The sequence below is a fragment of the Trachemys scripta genome, chromosome 9 (genome assembly GCF_013100865.1).
Source record: "Trachemys scripta elegans isolate TJP31775 chromosome 9, CAS_Tse_1.0, whole genome shotgun sequence".
In the NCBI taxonomy this organism is placed as follows: domain Eukaryota; kingdom Metazoa; phylum Chordata; order Testudines; family Emydidae; genus Trachemys; species Trachemys scripta.
The window spans coordinates 82637882-82658258 of NC_048306.1; the positions used below are offsets into that span (position 1 = coordinate 82637882).

Here is a 20377-nt window from a genome sequence, read left to right on the forward strand (position 1 = left end):
AACAGGAAATGAAATTCAAACCTTCGCGGGTCTTTTCCTGTCTACCTGGTCAGTGCATCTGAGTTGAGAGCGCTGTCCAGAGCGGTCACAATGAAGCACTGTGGGATAGCTCCCGGAGGCCAATAACATCGAATTCCGTCCACACTACCCCAATTCCGACCCGCAAAGGCCAGTTTTATCGCTAATCCCCTCGTCGGAGGTGGTGTAAAGAAACCGGTTTAAAGGGCCCTTTAAGTCGAAAGAAAGGGCCTCGTTGTGTGGACGTGTCCAGGCTTAATTCGGTTTAACGCTGCTAAAGTCGACCTAAACCCATAGTGTAGACCAGGCTTAAGTTATCTAACTACTTGCTAACTTATTCTAATTCTAATGATTTACAATCTATTTACAGGATAAAGATCCACTAAGGAGTATCACTTGCAAAGCAAGAGACAAACAGCGTTCCAGTAACCATCACAGGTGATAAGAAGTACGGATGTAAATATCTGTTTAAAAAGTTAACCATTTAAACAATTAAAATTATGTTATTTAATTAGCCAATTAAAGGGAGAGGGGCTGGGGCTGCTGCACCTGGGGCTGCTCCGGCCAGCCCTGGGGCTGCTCCATGTGGCCCCAGGGTTGGGGTTTAACAGTTAGGGTCAGTTAACTGGTAAGACTAATGCTTACCAGATAACCATTTAACCGTTTAGTATTTTACATCCCTAGTAAGAAGGAACTGAGGGGGTGACAGGTTGGCAGGTGTGTATGTGCTGCGTCATGAGGGCGCCATTCCAGGGGGCACCAGAGTTGACCCCCTGAATACCATTAGGGGAAAAACTTTTGGCGCTGGTGCATGCAGCACATGCACACCTACACTGGAATGGACATGAGCAAACAATCAAAGAAGAACTGTGAGGTATTTTTGATCACATTGGTTGTTAAAAAAACCCAGATCCTCCCTCAATTCAAGTTTCGAAACACAATGTAAACAAAAAACCCCTATTTTACAGCCATTCTTAGTAGAAAAACCATGCTCATCTCTAGTATGTAGTGTTGTTGTAGCTGTGTGGTCCCAGGATGTTAGAGACACAAGGTAGGTGAGGTAATATCTTTTATTGGACCAACTTCTGTTGGTGAAAGAGAAGAGTTTTTGAGCTTACACAGAGCTCTTCTTCAAGCTGTGTAAGCTCCAAAGCTTGTCTCTTTCACCAATAAACAATATTACCTTATCCACCTTGTCTTGCTTATCTGTAGACAGGTAAGGGCAGCTGAGGAAAGATTGATGAAAGGGAGTAGGAAGGTGAAAGGGGATGGTAGCCAGAGAAGGTAGGAAGGAAAGATCTTTGCAACTTTTAACCAATTTATCTTTTAAGTACCCTAAAATCATTGAATGCAATCCATCCCTGAAGATAGTAAGCAATCATGAAAAGTTATAAATGCCAAAAACCTCCCTGACTTGGAAGCTATAACTATACTTCTGTGGAAAGGATATTATACATACAGTATTACCACTCAATATAGATGGTATAAGTGCATGTGTGCTTTCCTGGTATTTTAAAAAAATTACAAAAAGATGCAAATAAGAGTCACAGGCTCTTAAGAAGTGGTGCACTGAAATTACACAGTGTAATTTCTGTCAGTGCTACATTTGAAATTATAAATGCCAATTCTCAACTGCCAAATACTGGAATAAAAACATTTGTATCCACCTTCAGATAAGGGAAACAACTCAATATAAACATCACAATATATCCCAAATTAGCTCAATATGTATATTGACCACTCAATTCAAATAATATAGAAAATAGAGAAAACATTTTTAAGATACAGTTTTGTTTATAAATCATGATAACCATATATAAGAAGATAAAATTCCTTTATAAGTGTTAATGGGGGGAAGAAAAATGCCTTTTAAAAAAAGTATACTACTACACTCACCTCATCTGCTGTTGTTGTCTAAATTATCAGAAAGAAAGTGAGGAAAAAGAAAATGAAAGGGAAGAAATGTTTTTTAAAAAAGATTGTAGGTAACTAGATGTGGAACAGAACATTTTTACAAAATTGGCTATGTAAGAGTCTAGTCCAGACAACATTTATGCTCATTACTAGCTCCACTTTTGTGAATAGTCCCACTGAAATCATTTGGACTATTTGCATCAGTAAAATTAATCACATGTGTAAGTGTTTTCTGGATCAGCCCTAAAATAATAAGAAACCACTATAAGGTAAAGAAACAGCTTGAAGAAAGAAAATAGGTTAGAACATTTACATATATAATTACTATTACTACATATTGTTTGAAAATATAAACAAAGGCAACAAATGTAATTTATGAGAATACTGTAGAGTATTAAAAATTACCTTAACAAAGCGACACAATCTGACTGCATCTTCCCATTTTGAACTGCTAACATACTCATGAAGAATAGCTGGATAAGGTGATATATTGAGATGAATAAGTGAGCCATCAGCTCTTCTGATCGTTACTTGATTTCCCACAAAACGTACTATCTGGGGATTTTTGCTAAATTCGCTGTTGAAAGAAAGTCAAGTAAAACACGTTAATTTTTTTTTCTCATTGAAAATAATGGTTGGAGTTTAAAGCTATTAGTGATTTTCAAATTAGATAAGAGTTATTGATACATTTTTCTTAACTTTGTTTTCAAACAGAACAGAAACATCTAAATAGTTATTGTAAATTCAACTAAATAGATATGTGCAATGGAGTTTAAATCTAAAACAACTTTTGGTCAGATTTTTAAAAGTTGGAATATAGTATTTGGATGCAAAATTGTACATGTACACTGTCATGTGCAACCACTGCAAGTGGAAATACAATTTGGGTATTTGCAAAAATGCCCAATTTGCACATTTAACTGTTGAAATTGCACATACAAATGTGGATAAAAAGCTCTGGGCTGTACTGAGTCTTGAAGTTTAACTATGAAATAAAAAGCACCTTGGGGAGAGTGAGAATGATTTAATATCAAGGATTATTGTAAGAAGAGGAAAACAGTGAACTGTGCTTCTTAGTGAATTGTTTTTTTATTATTTTGTAGAGCTATTCCCAGAGACTGCAGAAAATGACTTGAAATCCGAAAGTTATACTTAGATAACTATGAATGTTTCAGAGAAAAATAAATAAATAGTTTGATATTTTTCACTGACAATACAGAAATGCTGTAACATATCAATTAACTACTATATTTTTTAAAACATAAAGGCAAAATGTTTTTAAAGAAAAGTCTGATTAAGATTTGAGCTTTTGTATTTATGTGATTACACCCTAGAAAAAAAGTAATTTGTCTTTTAAATTAGTTCTGGGCCAAATATATTGTAACAAATCTACTAGCTCAGTAATGCGTTACCCAATTCAAAATCCAGCCTGTAAAGGGTTCCATAATCCCTCCAGCACAGGAAAGAAATACAACCAGAGCTCAGAGAGGACTAGAATCAAGAAATCTGGAGGCTGAGTGAAAGCAAGAGCAATATGCCAGAGACAACAGCCTGGTAGCTGACTGAGGAGAGAAGGCTGGGAAGCAAGCATCCTGGGATCTGTACAGGAAGGCTAAGACCTGGGCAGAGCCATACTCTCTTGAAAGGGACCAGCAATACCTGCAGGAGGTCACAAAGCCGCAGTCTAAAATCAGGACAACAGTGTGCAGGGGTCCCGGCAAGACTCTTATCTCATTACACTTATATTAGGCTGAATTAGAAACTGTTGGTTTATTCTTCTTATAATTGTCAAATAAAGGAACCACAGTTATCTAATGTATGTGAGTGTTTGATAGGAACCAACTTTGTGCTAGAGTTTCTATATGCTAGTGGTTGGAGCACCTACTGTGCTTGCTCTTGAGCTCATTGTACCAAACATCTAAAGGGGACTGGTGTATCACACTATTTGCAGTGATATCCGGCAGGGAAGGTGGTTACAATATTTTCAGTTGTTATCTAGAATGAACTTGGATCAAAATATTGGAAGTAATTTAAAAAAAAACAAATATTTTAACCTAATTGAATTATTTATTAAAAGGGAAGGAACATTATACAATGGTAAGAGCATAGCACCTGGAGTCAAGAGACCTGGGTTTTTTTTTCTGACTTTGCCATTGATACATTATGGCAAATCACTTAATGCCACAGTGTCTCAATTCTCCCATTTGTAAAATGAAGATATGTGCTACTTTTCTCTTCAGATGGGAGAATTAATAGGGAGTTGTAAGGTTAAATATATCATTGTTTATAAAACGTTTTGAGAAGCTTGAATAGAAGTTTCTAAAGAAGTGCAAAGGATTACTTATTAGAACCCACCAATACAAAGCAATTTTTGATGAATAAGGCACAAAGCTGGAAAATTTTAAATACCTCTTACAGGAGGTCAGGGAAAATCTGAGGCAGACTAGATGCTCCAGAACCCTTCATATGCCCTGTTTTATTAAGTGATATATGATATTTAGGGCCTTGTTTACCATGCTGATGCTCAAGTTTAGCACTGTTATGGAGAACCATGAATGTTAAACGAACTATACGTAAAGACAGGTTTTTGGAAAAGAGTATTTGGTTACTGATTTGTGATCTAAGGGCCTAATCCTGCAAACACGAATTATTGCGAGTAGTCCAAAAGAAGGCAATGGGATTCCCACAGTAATTAGCACTATGACCCCAATGCGCATAGGAACTTTAAAGCACATGCTTAAGTCCATCCCTTTTCAGGTGCTTATGTGTTCTGCCTCAAACAGTTATCATTTATTCATTTTTAAAAAGCTTTATAGTACACACCTTGAATGGCTAACACCTTTGGTTAAACCTTTCCTAATCCAGAAATAGTGATGTAGCAGGAATTCTGAAGGTAGCAACTGTCATCTATTTCAAGTGGCTAAATTAACACCCTTCTTTGTAAAGAATTATTTGAGTGAAAAATTCAACACAGTATTTACAAAAATCCAGCAATATTATTCTGAGTAAAAATATACATTACCTTGCATCTTTTTCATACAGTGTTTTTGGCAGGAGATCTTTATCTACATAAACTGTATTGGGATAGTACCAGACTGTAAAACATGTATCTTGGAGTCCACAAAGTATGTTGGATGTGTCATTCCAAGCCAAAGTGTGTGCCATTGTTCCTTAATTTAAAGATAAACAAATATTACGTATTTGCACATGCACAATAAACACAAAAAATGTAAACATTCTTGGAATTTTGCTATCCTTACAGGTCATCAACAACTACTTTAAAAAAGCAGGTTTTATTTTTATTCCTGCATGAGTTGCAATTTATTCTTAAAAACTTTAATTATAGTAAATAATTTTCCCTATTCTGTCTTTTTCTGACATTTATATTCCCATTTCTAACATATATGGAGCCAAAATAGCTCAGTTTTGTTTATTGCCTTAACTGTCAACTGTTGTTAACCGAAACATTCACAAGTCTGGGAGCAGTGTCTATTCTTTAACTGTTTCTGAACAAACTACAGAGGCAGTTCATACACTGTATTTTGGAGGGCAAGGTTCAAAATGAATATAAGTGACCAGAATACAGGTTGGGCGGTTATTGGATGACCACATCACTTTCTCCAGAACTTCACTTTTTATTTAATAATATTACGTTTCTAGTGCTGGAGGTTGTGAAGAAAACCTTCTGAATCAAGTACTTTCAGAATCTGAAGGCAGACAACATATATACACAACAGCTCTAAGGGACATGTGGGCTTCTCTCATAATTCTCTTTGCGCTCTTCACTCTGAAATGTAGTGATGACAGTTTAAATGTCAAAAACTTACCTATTTAACTTCTGAGCATAATAAAAAAATACGCAAGTAATGTGTTTATTCAGTGTGGCTGGATACCACAGAAGTTAGAAATGGAAATGACATCAGTTCATTTTATTCATCCCAAGTAGCCACAGCAGAATTGTACCCTACAACATATTCCTCAGTGTTCTTTCAAGTGAAGTTTTAAATTAATCAAATAATAGAGCTTCCAACACTCCTGCTGTAGACAAAATATGTGTGCTGCCAGAATGCAGATTAGTGTAATTTTGGCTTGGTTCTTACCAATTTTGATAATTTTCTGTTCTTTCCCAAATCTCTTCACAGAAGTAATATAAAGATCTCTGTTTTTATCAATAAAAACAATTTTTCTTTCATTTGTAAGTCCCTTCTGATCAAGGGCAATTTCGGTGATCTCTGTCTAAAATACAAAGAGAAAACACTTGATTGTTTATGCCAGATAGATCCATATAGGAGGAATCATGCTACAGTAAAAGAAAGTGATGATCCACTAAAAAAAATGTGACACACATTATTACCATTCAACAACTGGATTTTTTAAAATTCCTGTTATGGTTGTCTTAGCCCCAGAACTATTTTTTTTAAGTGTATAGCATTACAGAAGTTAATTTCCTACAAGATTAATATAATAATCCATTAAGAGCATAGTCTGTTACGTTGCAGGAGCACCAAGGCTTGATGAGTCGCTTGAAAGTCTGAAGGAAAAATAAATATAAAGCAGCCTAAAGGAAGAGAAGGAGCACCTGTGCCTCTTGCCCAAAAATGCTACAACTACAGAGCTGCATGATGTCTACTCCACTGCCTGCAAGGCCCTTCTTATACTGCCGGGAAGAAAGTGGCGAGACGAAACAAGGTTAAGTCTCCAAGATAATGTCTTCTGTTAGGGTTACCATAGTTAAAAAATAAAAAAAGAGGACACTCCATGGGCCCTAGCCCCGCCCCTTCCCCACCCTGGCCCCACCCCTTTCCCAACCCCGGCCCCGCCCCAACTCCGCCCTTTCACCGCCCCTTCCCCAAAGTCCCCGCCCTAACTCCCCCTCCTCCCTCCCAGCCACGCGAAAAGGGCTGCCCGAGCGCTACCAGCTTTACGGTTTGCCGGGCAGCCTCCAGACCCTGCACCCCCGGCCGGCGCTTCCCCAGCGCAGCTGGAGCCCGGGAGGGGAGGCGCCCAGCCGGGGGCGCAGGGTCTGGAGGCTGCCCGGCAAACCATGAAGCCGGTAGCACTCGGGGTTCGGGCAGCCCCTATGCCTCCGGACCCTGCGCCCCCGGCCGGGCACTTCTCCTCCCTGGCTCCAGCTGCTCTGCTCCTCCCCGGACTCAGACTTCAGCTCTGTTTAAGAGCCAAGCTGCCCGAGTCAGCGCTACCGGCATCGGGCAGCCCCCGTGCCTCCGGACCCCAGCCGCCGGCCGAGCACTTCTCTTCCCCGGCTCCAGCTGCTCTGCTCCGGCGGCGCAGGGTCCGGAGGCACGGGGGCTGCCCGAAGCCGGTAGCGCTGGCTCGGGCAGCTTGGCTCTTAAACAGAGCCGAAGTCTGAGTCTGGGGAGGAGCAGAGCAGCTGCGGGAGAGGAAGTGCCCAGCCGGTATTTTTCCCGGATATGTTCAGCTTTTTGGCAATTCCCCCCGGACGGGGGTTTGATTGCCGAAAAGCCGGACATGTCCGGGAAAAACCGGACGTATGGTAACCCTATCTTCTGTTCAACCACTCTTTAAGAGGAGACAAAGAGAAAGACTGTGCATGGAGACCAACAGCACCATTTCTTCTTTCCTCTCTTCTGACAGCAGAACAAAGAAATAGTGCAAAAGACTTCAATGTTGAGATAAGCAGATGCTAATCAAGTGGCTTTGGAGTGAGACTAGAGAGAATTCAAGTGGTCAGCTTCACTGAAACATATGACAGACTGTAGTTCTCCCTTAGCACTATTCCTCTGAAACTCTCCTGAAGCTCACTTTGATCTCCTGGGGATGTGAGAAATATAACATTATACAAAGCCAAGGTTTCCAATTTGTACTCTACAACTGTGTATATCAACACAGTATATACATCAGTCTAATTTGTGCTGTACTATAAAAGAATTAGATTTGTCAAAATATTTTCTATTAAGTATCATATTAACCCCCTAATAGTTACTTCTTTCTTCCTAGATATAAAGATGCAGTTTGAAAGGTGAAATTACAGTATGTACATTACCTTGTGGGTAAGAGGCTTCCCATCGCCTAATGGCTTCCCAGATAATGCTTCAAATAGGTAGATAACTTGAAAAATAAAAGGTGTAGTGTTAAATAATGAAATAGATCATATTTGTTAGATTTCAACATTTCTGTAGATCAGATATCTCCTTGACAGACTTTCCAAACTCTTCATTGATTTTCCAAGCTTTCTGTTGTATTATTTAATATAATATACAGGCTTATTACAGGGTAATTTACTGATTTGAACATCTAATTTTCATATTGACAAGTGAACTACAATCTTAAAAGTCGGTACACTTATTCATTATATGCTGCTGACTGCAGGAAAAATCTCAGTTTGAATATTGAAAATTTGACCCATCAAAATTCTTAAACATCAATCTTTCTTATCAGAGTGCTTATTTTAGCCACAATGTTGAAATATGGTAAACTCATTCAGGGGAAAATTCCATTTGGACATTTCTGTGATAGTTCACCAGTCATTAATCTAACAATTATATTAACTAATTAACATTAGTCTAACAATTATATTAATTTCTAGATGATGCAGGTGAATGCAGAAATTAGTTCGGGATCATCATGTTCATCCAGCTGGTGACAAAATTTTAACAAGGGATCCTTCAAAAATCCTCTGCCTTAGAGATACATGCAACTTTGTGAAACATTCTCCTGTCTTCCCCCTCCTCTAAAATAAATAAATAAACAAATAAAATAAAATCCATCGCTACCACACATTCCTTCTACCCCTGCCAAAAATCCACCCATTTATGTTTTCCACGGTCTTTTTGAAAGAAAAAGGACTAGGGACTTTTTTTTTTTTTAAAGGAAGATGAAGAAAGCTGTGATTCTCTTTTATAGTGCCCAAGGGCCCATCCAAGCCCTCTGCTGCTCATTGGTGCAACCACTCTGATGAAGGGAAGTTACAGCTGCTTTGTGGCCTGGAAGCCTCCTACCTGCCATAACTTCGCACTATCATAAATGAGCATAAATTCTACATGATGTATGCTTGGGTTTTATACTTTTGTATCATATCTGAATGTCTAAATACTTTGCTTGTGTATAACTTGTACTTCTGATTTGGCCAAACGGCTCATAAAGAGGGAGAATGGAAGAACAAGCTTACATATATTCTGACAGATGTGGTCTGGGCTACTCAAAGCTAGTGAGGAAAGTAATATCTCACTGTTATGAACATTTCTGTAAAATTGTACATGATTCAGCAAAAATTAAACACAGGAAAATTGTTAATAATGTCAGAGACACATCTCAGAGGTTTGATGACATCATATTCCACTTGAACTTTGCCCTTGTAAATTGTATGTTACCATCCGAACCCTGTAACGTATGAATATTTTTATTCCAAAGGATGGCGCTGTTAATGTATTAATAATATGTTATTGTGGGTTTCTTTCAGGATACAGGATGTTGGTTTGAGGTCGTTGGTTTCACCGGTAGAGGAAAAAAGGTTGTGAGAACAGGTGTTCTCCTGAGGTCGTTGGTAGCACTTACAGAGGAGAAAGAAAGGGTTGTGTACGAGTGTTATTTTCTGCAGATGGTTAAACATGCAAACAAAAGTGAGTTATTACTTACGAGGTGCTTTGCTCTCATTTCTGTGCATGGTTTGTCTACGTGACCTTAATTCTTGATCTTATTATACAAACCAATACTATTGCTATCATAATGACAGTAGAAAATGAAATGAAGAGGATTTTGTACAAACTACCACACACAGAATGAGGACATGAATCTCCTGCCCAATCTGTAATGCTTACTGAGTGTTTTAGGAAAAGCCACATTAGTATCTGGAAAATCCCAACAACTCCTTACAAGCATCTGAAACCTAATTTTTTATCTTGAAAGGTTCTCTCTCCATTGAAAACATCCAGAAAGAGGATGACTATGTCCCCCTTTTCCATAATAGTCTACAGATTTAATGAAGATATTCCATTCTCCTGCAGAAACCATGTGGAGCAGTCAAAAGGGTCTGCATCTATTTCTGAGAACAGTTTCTTCATCCTCCTCCAAGTCTGTTTGAGCAGTGCAGTGGGCCAGAACCCTGTTTCTGGGCCACTGACAAAGGGCTCCCAGAAAACAGAGAAGGATCTGACTGAGCAAGCTGTATCATGGGAAGCTACACATTTCACCTTCTGACAGGGGAGAGGAAAAGGTACCACCTCTACAGTGGGCTTAATAGGAAAGGCCTAGTTGAGAAAAGCAACAATCTCTCGGCACAGGATTTCTATCTTTCCCTGTGCTGGCCTTCTGCAAGACTATTACATACCTCTAGTGGTGTTTTCACCTAAACAGAGCTTTCTTTTCTACTGCCCTTATTGCAACCCCGTATTGAGATAATCCTCTTTAGAGTTGGCTAATCCTGACTGACAGCTGCCACCAGAACAGGACCTACAGACCCCTCCTTTGATGAGGCACTGAAAATGACTGATTAGCTCAAGCTCAGAACTGGCTGGCAAGACTTGCAGAGTGGGCCTGCAGCACTGGTCAGGAGAAAGACACACCCTTTTCTCCATAAAGATGGATAGAGTGAAAGAAGCAACAGAAGAGGAACTTGTGTGAGTGCCCTCAAAAGTGTGTGTGTGTGTGTGTGTGTGTATAGATAACGTGATATTTATGGATATATTATTTATACAAACCTTGTATTTAAAAATACTCATAGCACAAGCCATAATTTATCCCTGCTGTACCAAAGATTAGTACACCAATAAAATGAAGTTTCTTTATATGAACAATATAATAAAATGAAGAAAATGTTATCTCAGAAGTAAAATGTATCTTTCATCTACATATGTATAATTTATTGTTAGTCAATGCTTCTCTGAATAATTTATAGTGAAATGTGAGTTTTACTAATGAAAATCCATTTTAATTTTTACATTAAAACTTTTATAGGTCTTTAATATCCTGCCTCTAAAGGTTACTTTCTCCCAAAGCATACTTTCATAAAAGAAATAAAATAGGTAATAAAATTATATTGATATACTGTAAATAATGGTTTGCAATGGAATAATGTGTTTATTGCCCCACAAAAGATAAGGATCTACAACTGGGGGTTGAACTAAGCAATGAGAAGGAGCACAAATCCCCCTCACCTAAATGCAGAGAGAGAGAGTCCCCCTCCCAGCCACTTTTCTCTGTCTTGGGGAAGTGCTCCTTTAAATGTTCATAGATACTTTACTCTTCGTGTAATTGAAGTTGTAGCTTTTATTCTGAGTAATTCACTGTGCATTCATTATTATGGAGTTTAACTCACTGCTGATCATTGTCAGGACCTTTTTTTGTCCTTTGCACTAGTACTTCCTTCTGAGTTTCTTTCCTTAGAGCAAAAGAAAGTACATTTGTTGTTTATTTGCAAGATAAGTAAGTCTAAAGCTGAACTCGCTGTTGAAAACCAAGTTCATCATGTCTAGGAAATGGGACTACTTGTGCAGGTTAATGTAATGGCAGTTGAGATTGCTGGCAGGGAATTTTCTAACCATGCTAATTAAAAATTAAGAGCACTTTCTTGACTGTCCATTTTGACAATTCAATGGCTTATTTTAGAAAAGATGCTCTTGTGAAACTGTAGGTATAGTCGAGCACAACTTTGCCATGAAGTAATGACAAGAGACGACTGCAACTAGATAAATCACCTTTAAAGTATCAGAATACTTATATGCCCTATAAATGAAACACCTGTTAAGTCCAAATGTCATAACTCTGTGAATATTCCAGTGAATACTACAAGCTATCAATGAAGCATGTCAGCAAGATCACAGAACAGAAAAAATAATAAAGACATGCAGACATCAAGTTTGTTAAGCTGAAGCATACAGTAAATGTAATGGGACTGATAGATTGTGATGAAAGAGATGGACCATGTTTGCAGTGTCTATGAAATAGTCTATAAGAAGAAAGGTGATATGCTTCTCTAACCCAAACCCATCCTAATAACTGTCAGACTCTGAAATAAAAGAAGCTCAGATTTCACTTTTTTGGATAATAAGTGATAGCTGCTAGAACTGTCTGATACATGTGAATAAGGTTGAAAGGACTACATTATTGAACAGAACCTTTAGCAACCAATGAGTCACATATGCAGTGCTGTCCCTTTAAATATGCCTGGAACTGTCAGACTTTGCATTTTGATAGCCATACACTCATGCCACATCAACCTGTGGCTCCTTTTAAAATATTTAAATGTTATGCTGATGTGAAGACAGAAACAATGAGACATGTATGCTCTAGTATGGTTAACCATTGAAGCTGCAACTTTATTAAAACCCTTGACCAATGGGGACCATTCTCCCCATCTTCCTGGCAAGGCTTTTCTAGTGTGGACTTCAGCTGGGCACCAACGGCCCTGGGTTATACAAACCTAAGGGGAAGTCTGAGGCAAGTCTGAGGACCATGGCTAAACAGCACATTGGGTTAGAGGGACTTCATGTCAGACACTTTAAAACCATCAACTGCACTGGAACCTGCCAAAGTCACAACAATGTAATTTAAAACTCCAAAATTGGATCACAGATAGAAGGTAAAAAACCCTCATAGTACTTTGTAAACTTTGCCATATGGGAAAAATCACTTCTGGACCCCAAACAAAGTTTAGTGATCAGTCTAACCCTGAACATCATAAGAGGTTTAGCTCACTACATAAGCGTGGGTAAGTATGGGGTTGGACCAGAGTCAAACCAGTGACTCGCCAATGCAGCAAATGGAGCTCAAAATGTCTACTCAAAACAGTAAGAGCAAGTTGAAGCACCACCCACTCACTTGCCCCAGCTGGGAGGAGCCATTCATCCAGCCTCTTGTAGCTCCACTATGCAATGACAGTGGGAGTAGGTGGGTCCAGGCTCCATCATTTGAATCCCATGTGGGATAGTCCCCTACCTTTAGAGGATGAAGGGGGGGAAAGAACAAGACACATGCTAGAGAGAGAGAGAACCAGGAGGAGTGTATGTAGCACTGCCCCAGTTGCTCCTGCTTGAGAATTTCCCTCTTTTCCCTATCCCACCTGCAAAAAAAGGGAAGATGGGTGCCCCCCTTTTGTCCCTCTGGACACATCAAAACTGCACCCCATCTAGTGAGGTGAGCATTTTAGCGAGAGAGTATAATTAGGACTACTCTTGCTCCAACAAAAATGAAGTGCTTTTACTTTCACAAGTGGCTACAGGGATACACTTGAAGCTTCCATGTTGGACTTGCCCTGAGGAGCAAGTTCGTACAGTGGCTATGAGAAGTTTAAAAACCTTTGTTTTCAAATGGAAATGCAGGTTTGAACATAGGCAATGCTCAAATTCATATTAATAGCAAAAGTCAGAGCTTTCAAACTTTTAAGAAGTGACTACTTGGACTTGTTTCTTAGAGAAACAAATCCAAAATGGAGTCCAGAATTTTATTGCTCCCATTAGTCCTGTACAATTCTGAAATTGGTATCATAGGACCAAGACAGTTCTGTAGTATATAACACTATTCATAGAACCTAATTATAAAAAGGGATGCCATCTATGAGATCTATTTACTGGAAAACATAGAGGAGGACAGTAAAAGCCATTTCCATATGATAGTTGTTCTGTGATCTATGTGATATGACGTGGTGTTAAGGCTGGTTCTTAGTGGGCAAGCATCTACAGAACAAAGCAAAGCAAACAAAAACATCTCCACAATTCCACTTTTATAGGAAGTATGCAGAGAGACAAAGGAAGGAATAGATTCAAAGACTGAACTATTCTGTCCCTCTTAGAAATGGTAATTCCAGATCAGAGGAGAGAACTATGAAAGAAATTATCTGGTATAATTAAAATATCTCAGCAGTCTGTGGTCCTAATACAGTCCGTAGGCGCTTTTAGTTCTAGATCTCCTTGGTAGAAGAAAATAAGGATTGTTAATCTCTAGAAAATAAAAAAGTAGAATTTTTTTGCTACAAAACACATTGAATACAACACATAGTTGCTGTCAATGACTCATGAATAACTATAGAAAAAATACTCTGCCCTCTGAATCAGTATTCTTGATTCCTTATCAAGCAGACTCAAAAAAATTCAATAGGTGAAGAGACAACTACACAGTCCCTTCTGTGGTTAAACGAAAGGGGGAATCAGGAGGCAGAACTCCTCAAAATCTTTAACACAAAAAAGATGCCTGAACTTTATGTTTGCTCATTTGGAGAGAGAGAAAGATTTTGTGACAGTGTTAGAAATTAAAACACCACCTGTAAAAGATTGTAAACAATTATAAACAAATATTTCTCTGAAACACTACTGAGTCACAACCCCATAAAAGCTGCACATAAAACTAACATTGCTGAAAAATAGTTGACCAAAACAAAGAATATCTGAAGGCTACAATCCATCACAATTAATGCACTGCTGGCTCCTGAGATCAGTAAGCAGATAGGGAAAACAGTAACCACATCAGTATTTCTATAGTGAACCATGTGTGAGAGTGAGAAATGATTGAAATTTTCACTGCAAATGACTCCTGGTTTTTCCATGGTGTGACACCCTGGTACCCCCTTATTCACCACTGTCATATAATTAGGATATGTGTTGCACAAAGTATGCCTTGTGAGGGATCAGTCTAAAAGTGTTGATCTACTAGACATTAAATATCTCATTGGATAGTATGTACTATCATCATATATGAAGTTATGAAGTTTGGCTATGTATGTGTTACTGAAACATTTTGTGAGGTTGAAAACACCCACAAGCAGCCTTTCAGGTACAATAGTAAAAAGGCCAAACAATGTTAATGGCTTATTGAGGAAATGCACACAAGCACAAGGATTACCCCAGGAACAGTGTACAATAGAAAATCTCTCAGAGATAGCACTATACAATGGGAACTGTTTGACTCAGGTTACAGAAAAAGAGCTTTCTTGCAAGTGGGAAGAAGATATAAAAGGGGGAAATGACATCATGATGGTACCTCACTCTCCCTACAACAACACATCTGGAAACACTTGAGGAACAAAGACTGAACTGGGGGAAGTGATGGTCCCAGGCTAAAGGGAGTTCTAGCCTGTGTATGAAAACCTGGGAAACCCAAGCTGCAAAGCAAAGGCAGCTTTTGCCTTAAGAATCTGTCAGCCTGTTTATCACTCAGGGTAAGAATCTGCTAATTCACATCCTATCTATCTAGTATGTTAAGCTCAGTTTGCTGTTTATTTACTAGGTAATCTGCTTTGATCTATTTGCTATCACTTATAATCACTTAAAATCTATCTTTTTGTAGTTAATAAACTTATTTCATTTTTTAATCCAAACCAATGTGTGTTTGACTAAGGTGTCTGGTGAAAATCTCAGCTTGGTTACCACAAGTGTGCATGGTCCTCTTCACATTGAGGGAGAGGTGGACTGGGTATTAAACCCATATACTGACCAGATTTGACCAGGCCAGGATGGTACTGCTCTGGGGTCATAGGCTGGGAAGCTGGTGGTTAGAGAGCCCTGCATGTAACTGCAGCTGGGTGTATCCCTATCTGTGTAAATGCTGGTGAAAGTGCAAGTTTGGGGGGCTTTGCAGCTTGTCACAGCAGCACAGCATGAGAGGAAGTCCAGGCTGGTGGGTCAGAAGGCTCAGTAGTACCCCAGTTCCAGGTGGCACCCCAGGGGGAACCCGTCACACATGGCATTGCCTATAACTGGAGAGTGGAAGGTTGTGGAAGAAACATGCCTTTTCCCCATTACAAAAATACTGTCCTGTAGGCAACTACTGAAAAATTAGTAGTACTTCAAAAACAAAAATCAAAATTAATATGAAAAAGTGTTGTTTCAGGCCTAATTTTTAACTCATGAATGTGCTACATATGAATTAAAGATATCAAATGCACATGTAATTATCGGCTTTTTAACACTTTGCAAGTAACTTGCTAGCCAAAGTGAAAACGTTAAACTGTAAACATACCTTTTTCATCAGCTTTGTCTTTTATTGCAAGAGTATCATTACTCAAAGATACAGTTTGGGCATTTAATACATCTGTCCTCATTCCTGGAAATTTTGGAGATGAAATTAATCGTCCTTCATAGGAATATAAATAGATCCCTCCACCATCTATAAGAAGAAAATGCCTGCAAACAATATAGCTCATTTAACTAGTTGTAGGAGCACAATACCTCTGAAAATCAGATCCCAAGTGTTTAAAATTGGGCACTCAAAAATAATGTATACTTTTGAAAATTTGGGCTTAAGTTATCTGTCCAAGGCCATACAGCAAATTAGAGGCAAGACTAAAATTAGAACTCAGGAGTTCCTGATTCCCAGTCTTATTCTACAAAACAGTGCTGACTCTCGGCAGAGCTACACACAAAAAAAGGTCTTTTTGGTAAATGATTTTCAGTTGGTAATCACATAAACATTTAAAATGGAGGAAATACTGCCACTTCATGCATGTATAAATATTACATATAAGTACTATTAGTGAAAATGTAAAATTGCATTTTACTTTTATTCAGCACAGTTGACCATTTTATTAATAAGTAGAGGACCAGCTTGTAGTAATGATTATTTCTATATAATATGTTCCATTTAAACAAACAAATATAAAAGATCAAAAACAGATGTTAGTGTAACAGCTGAAGATTATTTACTTTCCATTGTAAATAAAAGATAAGTATAATGATACACTGCAAATGTAATGTATGAAGCAATTCAGTTCTGCAATCATATCATAGATACTATATAACAACATGACCTTTTAGTCACACAATGTGACTCCATCCACTACCTACCAATACTGTATATTTTATTTTGTTACTAGTATTTGAGAAACACCCACCCACTCACAGAGTTTTACAAATGTATATTTTAACAAAAAACTAGTCTTGTGCATTATAATAAACAAACTACCTTTCTGCTTGTAGAATTAAACTAACTGTTCCTTCTTTCAGGTCAAAGATAAGCGGTGTGTTCCAGTTCTTTGTACTGAAATAATATTAAGATTAGCATTAATGAACATTTCTAAAATTCACAAAGTAATGAAAATACATTTTTATCTTTGATTTTCAAAGGTCTGAATGATAGTTGGGTGTCCAATTCCTATTGAAAGTCATGGCAGTTGGGTATCTAACCATCATTTCCGCCTTTGAAAATCTCATCACATGAGTTTAGCCAGCGGATCATGCAGCTGCACATCTTCCCTCCTGCTTCCTAAACACTTTATGCACTGGGATACACAGAGCCCTTGTAGTATTGTGCTCCATGGCTTGTAAGTCGCACACAACCTCACTCTATTCTGCCCTCATACACATTGTAGAACCACATCAGTTTAGTTTGTTCAGAGTCTTCCGCAGCTTTTACACTGGCCACAGGATTTACTCCTATATGAATTTATGCCTGCACTGGTGGTTCAACAATAATCATATTATTGAGCAGGGAAACAACATTTAGGTATTAGCTTTAGATTCCAGCACCTATGACTGGTGAACTATGTTACCGACATGACATGATTGAGTTCTATATCATCTCTTATAAATAAAGCTGCAAGTTTGGGCTGTCTACACTACAAAATTAAGTCGACTTTATCTAATTCGACCTCGAGCCCCCGAATTAATGAAGTCGATTGTGCGTGACCACACCATGCTCACTGTCTCGATGGAGTGTGTCCTCACTAGGAGCACCTGCATCAATGCACAAAGCAGTGCATTGTGGGTAGCTATCCCAAAGTGCAACTTGCCGCAGTGTGTTTTGGGAAGTTTGTGCAATGCCTCACAGGCCCAAAACATAGTCTCAAGGGAGAACGGGAACATTGTGTTGGCATCCCATGATGCACTGTGCTCCCTCCCTCACATCAATGGCAAACAACTCAGTGGTTTTCACGCCTTAAAACGGCCGCACATATACCATAACCTCAGAAGCATGGAGCCTGCTCAGATGTGCACTCTTGCTGTGAGCATCTCAAACACCTTGCGCCTTCTCCTGAGCCAAAGTAGGATCCGCCACATGGAACATAATGAAGTCCTGCAAGCAGCCCTGCTGCAAGCCATGGAAAAAAACAATTCACAGTTTCTGATGGCAGTCACAGAGCAGCTGCACTTTGTTGAGCACCATTTCTGGTCCCATGAAACAAGCACTGACTGGTGGGACCACATCATTTTGCAGGTATGGGATGATGAGCAGTGACTGCCGAACTTTTGACTGCAGAAGACTACCTTCCAGGAACTTTGTGCAGAGCTTTCCCCTGCCCTGCAGTTCAGCAACACAAAAATGAGAGCTGCTCTGACAGTGGAAAAATGGGTGGTGATCACTATTTGGAAGCTTGCAAGGCCAGACAGTTACCAGTCAGTGGGGAATCAATTTGGAGTAGGTAAATCAACCGTGGGATCTGCTGTGCTCCAAGTGTGCAGGGCCATTAATTGACTTCTCTACTAAAGGTAGTGAATCTGGGAAATGTGCAGGACATAGTGGATGGTTTTGCTGCGATGGGTTTCCGTAATTGCGGTGGGGCGATAGATGGCACGCATACCCCAATCTTGGCACCAGACCACCTTTCCAAAGAGTACATAAACCGAAAGGGATACTTTTCAATGGTGTTGCAAGCGCTTGTGGATCACAGGGGGCGTGTCACTGACATCAACGTAAAATGGTCGGGAAAGGTTCATGATGCACACATCTTTAAAACTTGGGTCTGTTCAAAAAGCTGCAATCCAGGACTTTTTTCCAGACCACAAAATTAACATTGACGACATTGAGATGTCTATAGTTATCCTGAGGGACCCAGCCGACCCCTTGCTTCCATGACTCATGAAGCCATACACCGGCCGTCTGGACAGCAGTAAGAAATGCTTCAACTATAGGCTCAGCAAGTGCAAAATGATGGTTGAATGTGCCTTTGGTCGTTTGAAAGGGCGCTGGAGAAATCTATTAACAAGATTGGACCTTAATGAGGAGAACCTCCCCATGGTTATAGCTGCCTGCTGTGTGCTCCATAATATCTGTGGAAAAAAAGGGAAATTTTTCCATGGGGTGGGCAGTTGAGACAGATCGCATGGCAGCCACTTTTGAGAACCAGACACCAGGGCAATAAGAAGAGCAGAGCAAAGGGTGCTGCGTATCTGTGAGGCTTTGAAAAGCAATTTCAGTAATGAGTCACAGTAATGTGAGCTGCTTGTATGTATTGTGCTTTCCCAAACCTTCACCTGGCTTATATCTCTGTCCCTGTAAAGCCAACCCCCTGCCCAAGCCCACTGCTTCTACTCAATAAAGCAGTGGTTTTCAAACTGTGGGTTGCAACCCATTACTGGGTCACGGAATGTAAGGCACTGGCTCGTGGCGGCTCTGGTCAGCACCGCCCACTGGGCTGTTAAAAGTCCTGGTGGTGGTGCTGCCCAGCTAAGGAAGGCTAGTCCCTACCTGTTCCAACAATGTGCCCCGAAAGCGGCCAGCAGCAGGTCCGGCTCCTGGGGGGGGGGGGGCATGGGGCTCCGCGCGTTGCCCCTGCCCCGAGCACTGGCTCTGCACTCCCATTAGCCGGTTCCTGGCCAATGGGATCTGGGGGGCAGTGCCCGTGGATGAGCGCCATGCAGAGCTGCTTGTGCACCTCTGCCTAGGAGCTGGACCTGCTGCTGGCTGTTCCAGGGCACAACACGGTCCGCAGTGTCAGGATAGGCGGGAATCTTGCCTTTGCACCCGGGCTGTGCTGCTGTCCGGGAGCTGCCGGAGGTAAGCCTGCACCCCAATCCCCTGCTTCAGCCCCACCCCAGAGCCTGCACCCCCAGCACAGAACCAGGACCTCCTTCCCGCCCCCCCATCCACTGCCCCAGCCCTGAGTACCCTCCTGCACCCCAAACCCTTCATCCCCGGCCCCACCCCAGAGCCTGCACCCAGAGCCCTGAACCCCTCCTGCACCAGCCCAGAGCCCCCTCCCACACCCTGAACCCCTCATTCCTGGCCCCACTCTGCAGCCTTCACCCCCACACCCCAAACCTATGCCCCAGTCCTGAGCCTCTCCCACACTCCAAACCCCTCATCCCCAGCTCCGTGGGGTCGCGGGCATCAACAATTTTCTTCAACTGGGTCATCAGAAAAGAAGTTTGAAAACCACTGCAATAAAGAACATTTATTTCTCAAATCCATTCACTTTATTTAACAAACATAAGAGGGAAAACAGAAAGAAAAGGTAACCTTGGGGAAAAGGTGTTGTAAAGTTGGAACGGGAAAAACATTTTCACTGTGTAACATAACACCGCATTCCAGACCATCAAAGGTCTGTGAATGGGCACTTTCTGTTCCTTGTACCTTCCCCAACCTGAGTTAAGCGAAAGGGATAATGGACTTTTCACCCACGCTTCTCTGCGCCAGGCGATGTTGGCTAGCTGGCTGTCCATCAGGGTCTGCAGAGGGACTCTCCCCTCCTGCTTTTATTCCTGCAGTTCAACCAGACGCCTCAACATGTCTGCTTAGTCCCTCATAATCCAAAGCATCT

General features: G+C 40.3%; 1 protein-coding gene across 5 annotated transcripts in view; it reads right to left on the reverse strand.

Annotated features, from left to right (window-relative positions):
* Window positions 1-20377, reverse strand: part of IFT80 (intraflagellar transport 80) — a 169181-nt gene that overhangs the window by 23165 nt on the left and 125639 nt on the right. For all 5 annotated transcript variants that reach the window (XM_034781309.1, XM_034781306.1, XM_034781310.1 and 2 more), the window contains 6 exons: window positions 16804-16878; window positions 15862-16025; window positions 7958-8022; window positions 6033-6168; window positions 4955-5102; window positions 2338-2509 (listed from right to left, as the gene is read on the reverse strand). In XM_034781309.1, the coding sequence (XP_034637200.1) occupies window positions 2338-2509; window positions 4955-5102; window positions 6033-6168; window positions 7958-8022; window positions 15862-16025; window positions 16804-16878 (760 nt within the window). The remainder of the gene's footprint in view (window positions 1-2337; window positions 2510-4954; window positions 5103-6032; window positions 6169-7957; window positions 8023-15861; window positions 16026-16803; window positions 16879-20377) is intronic.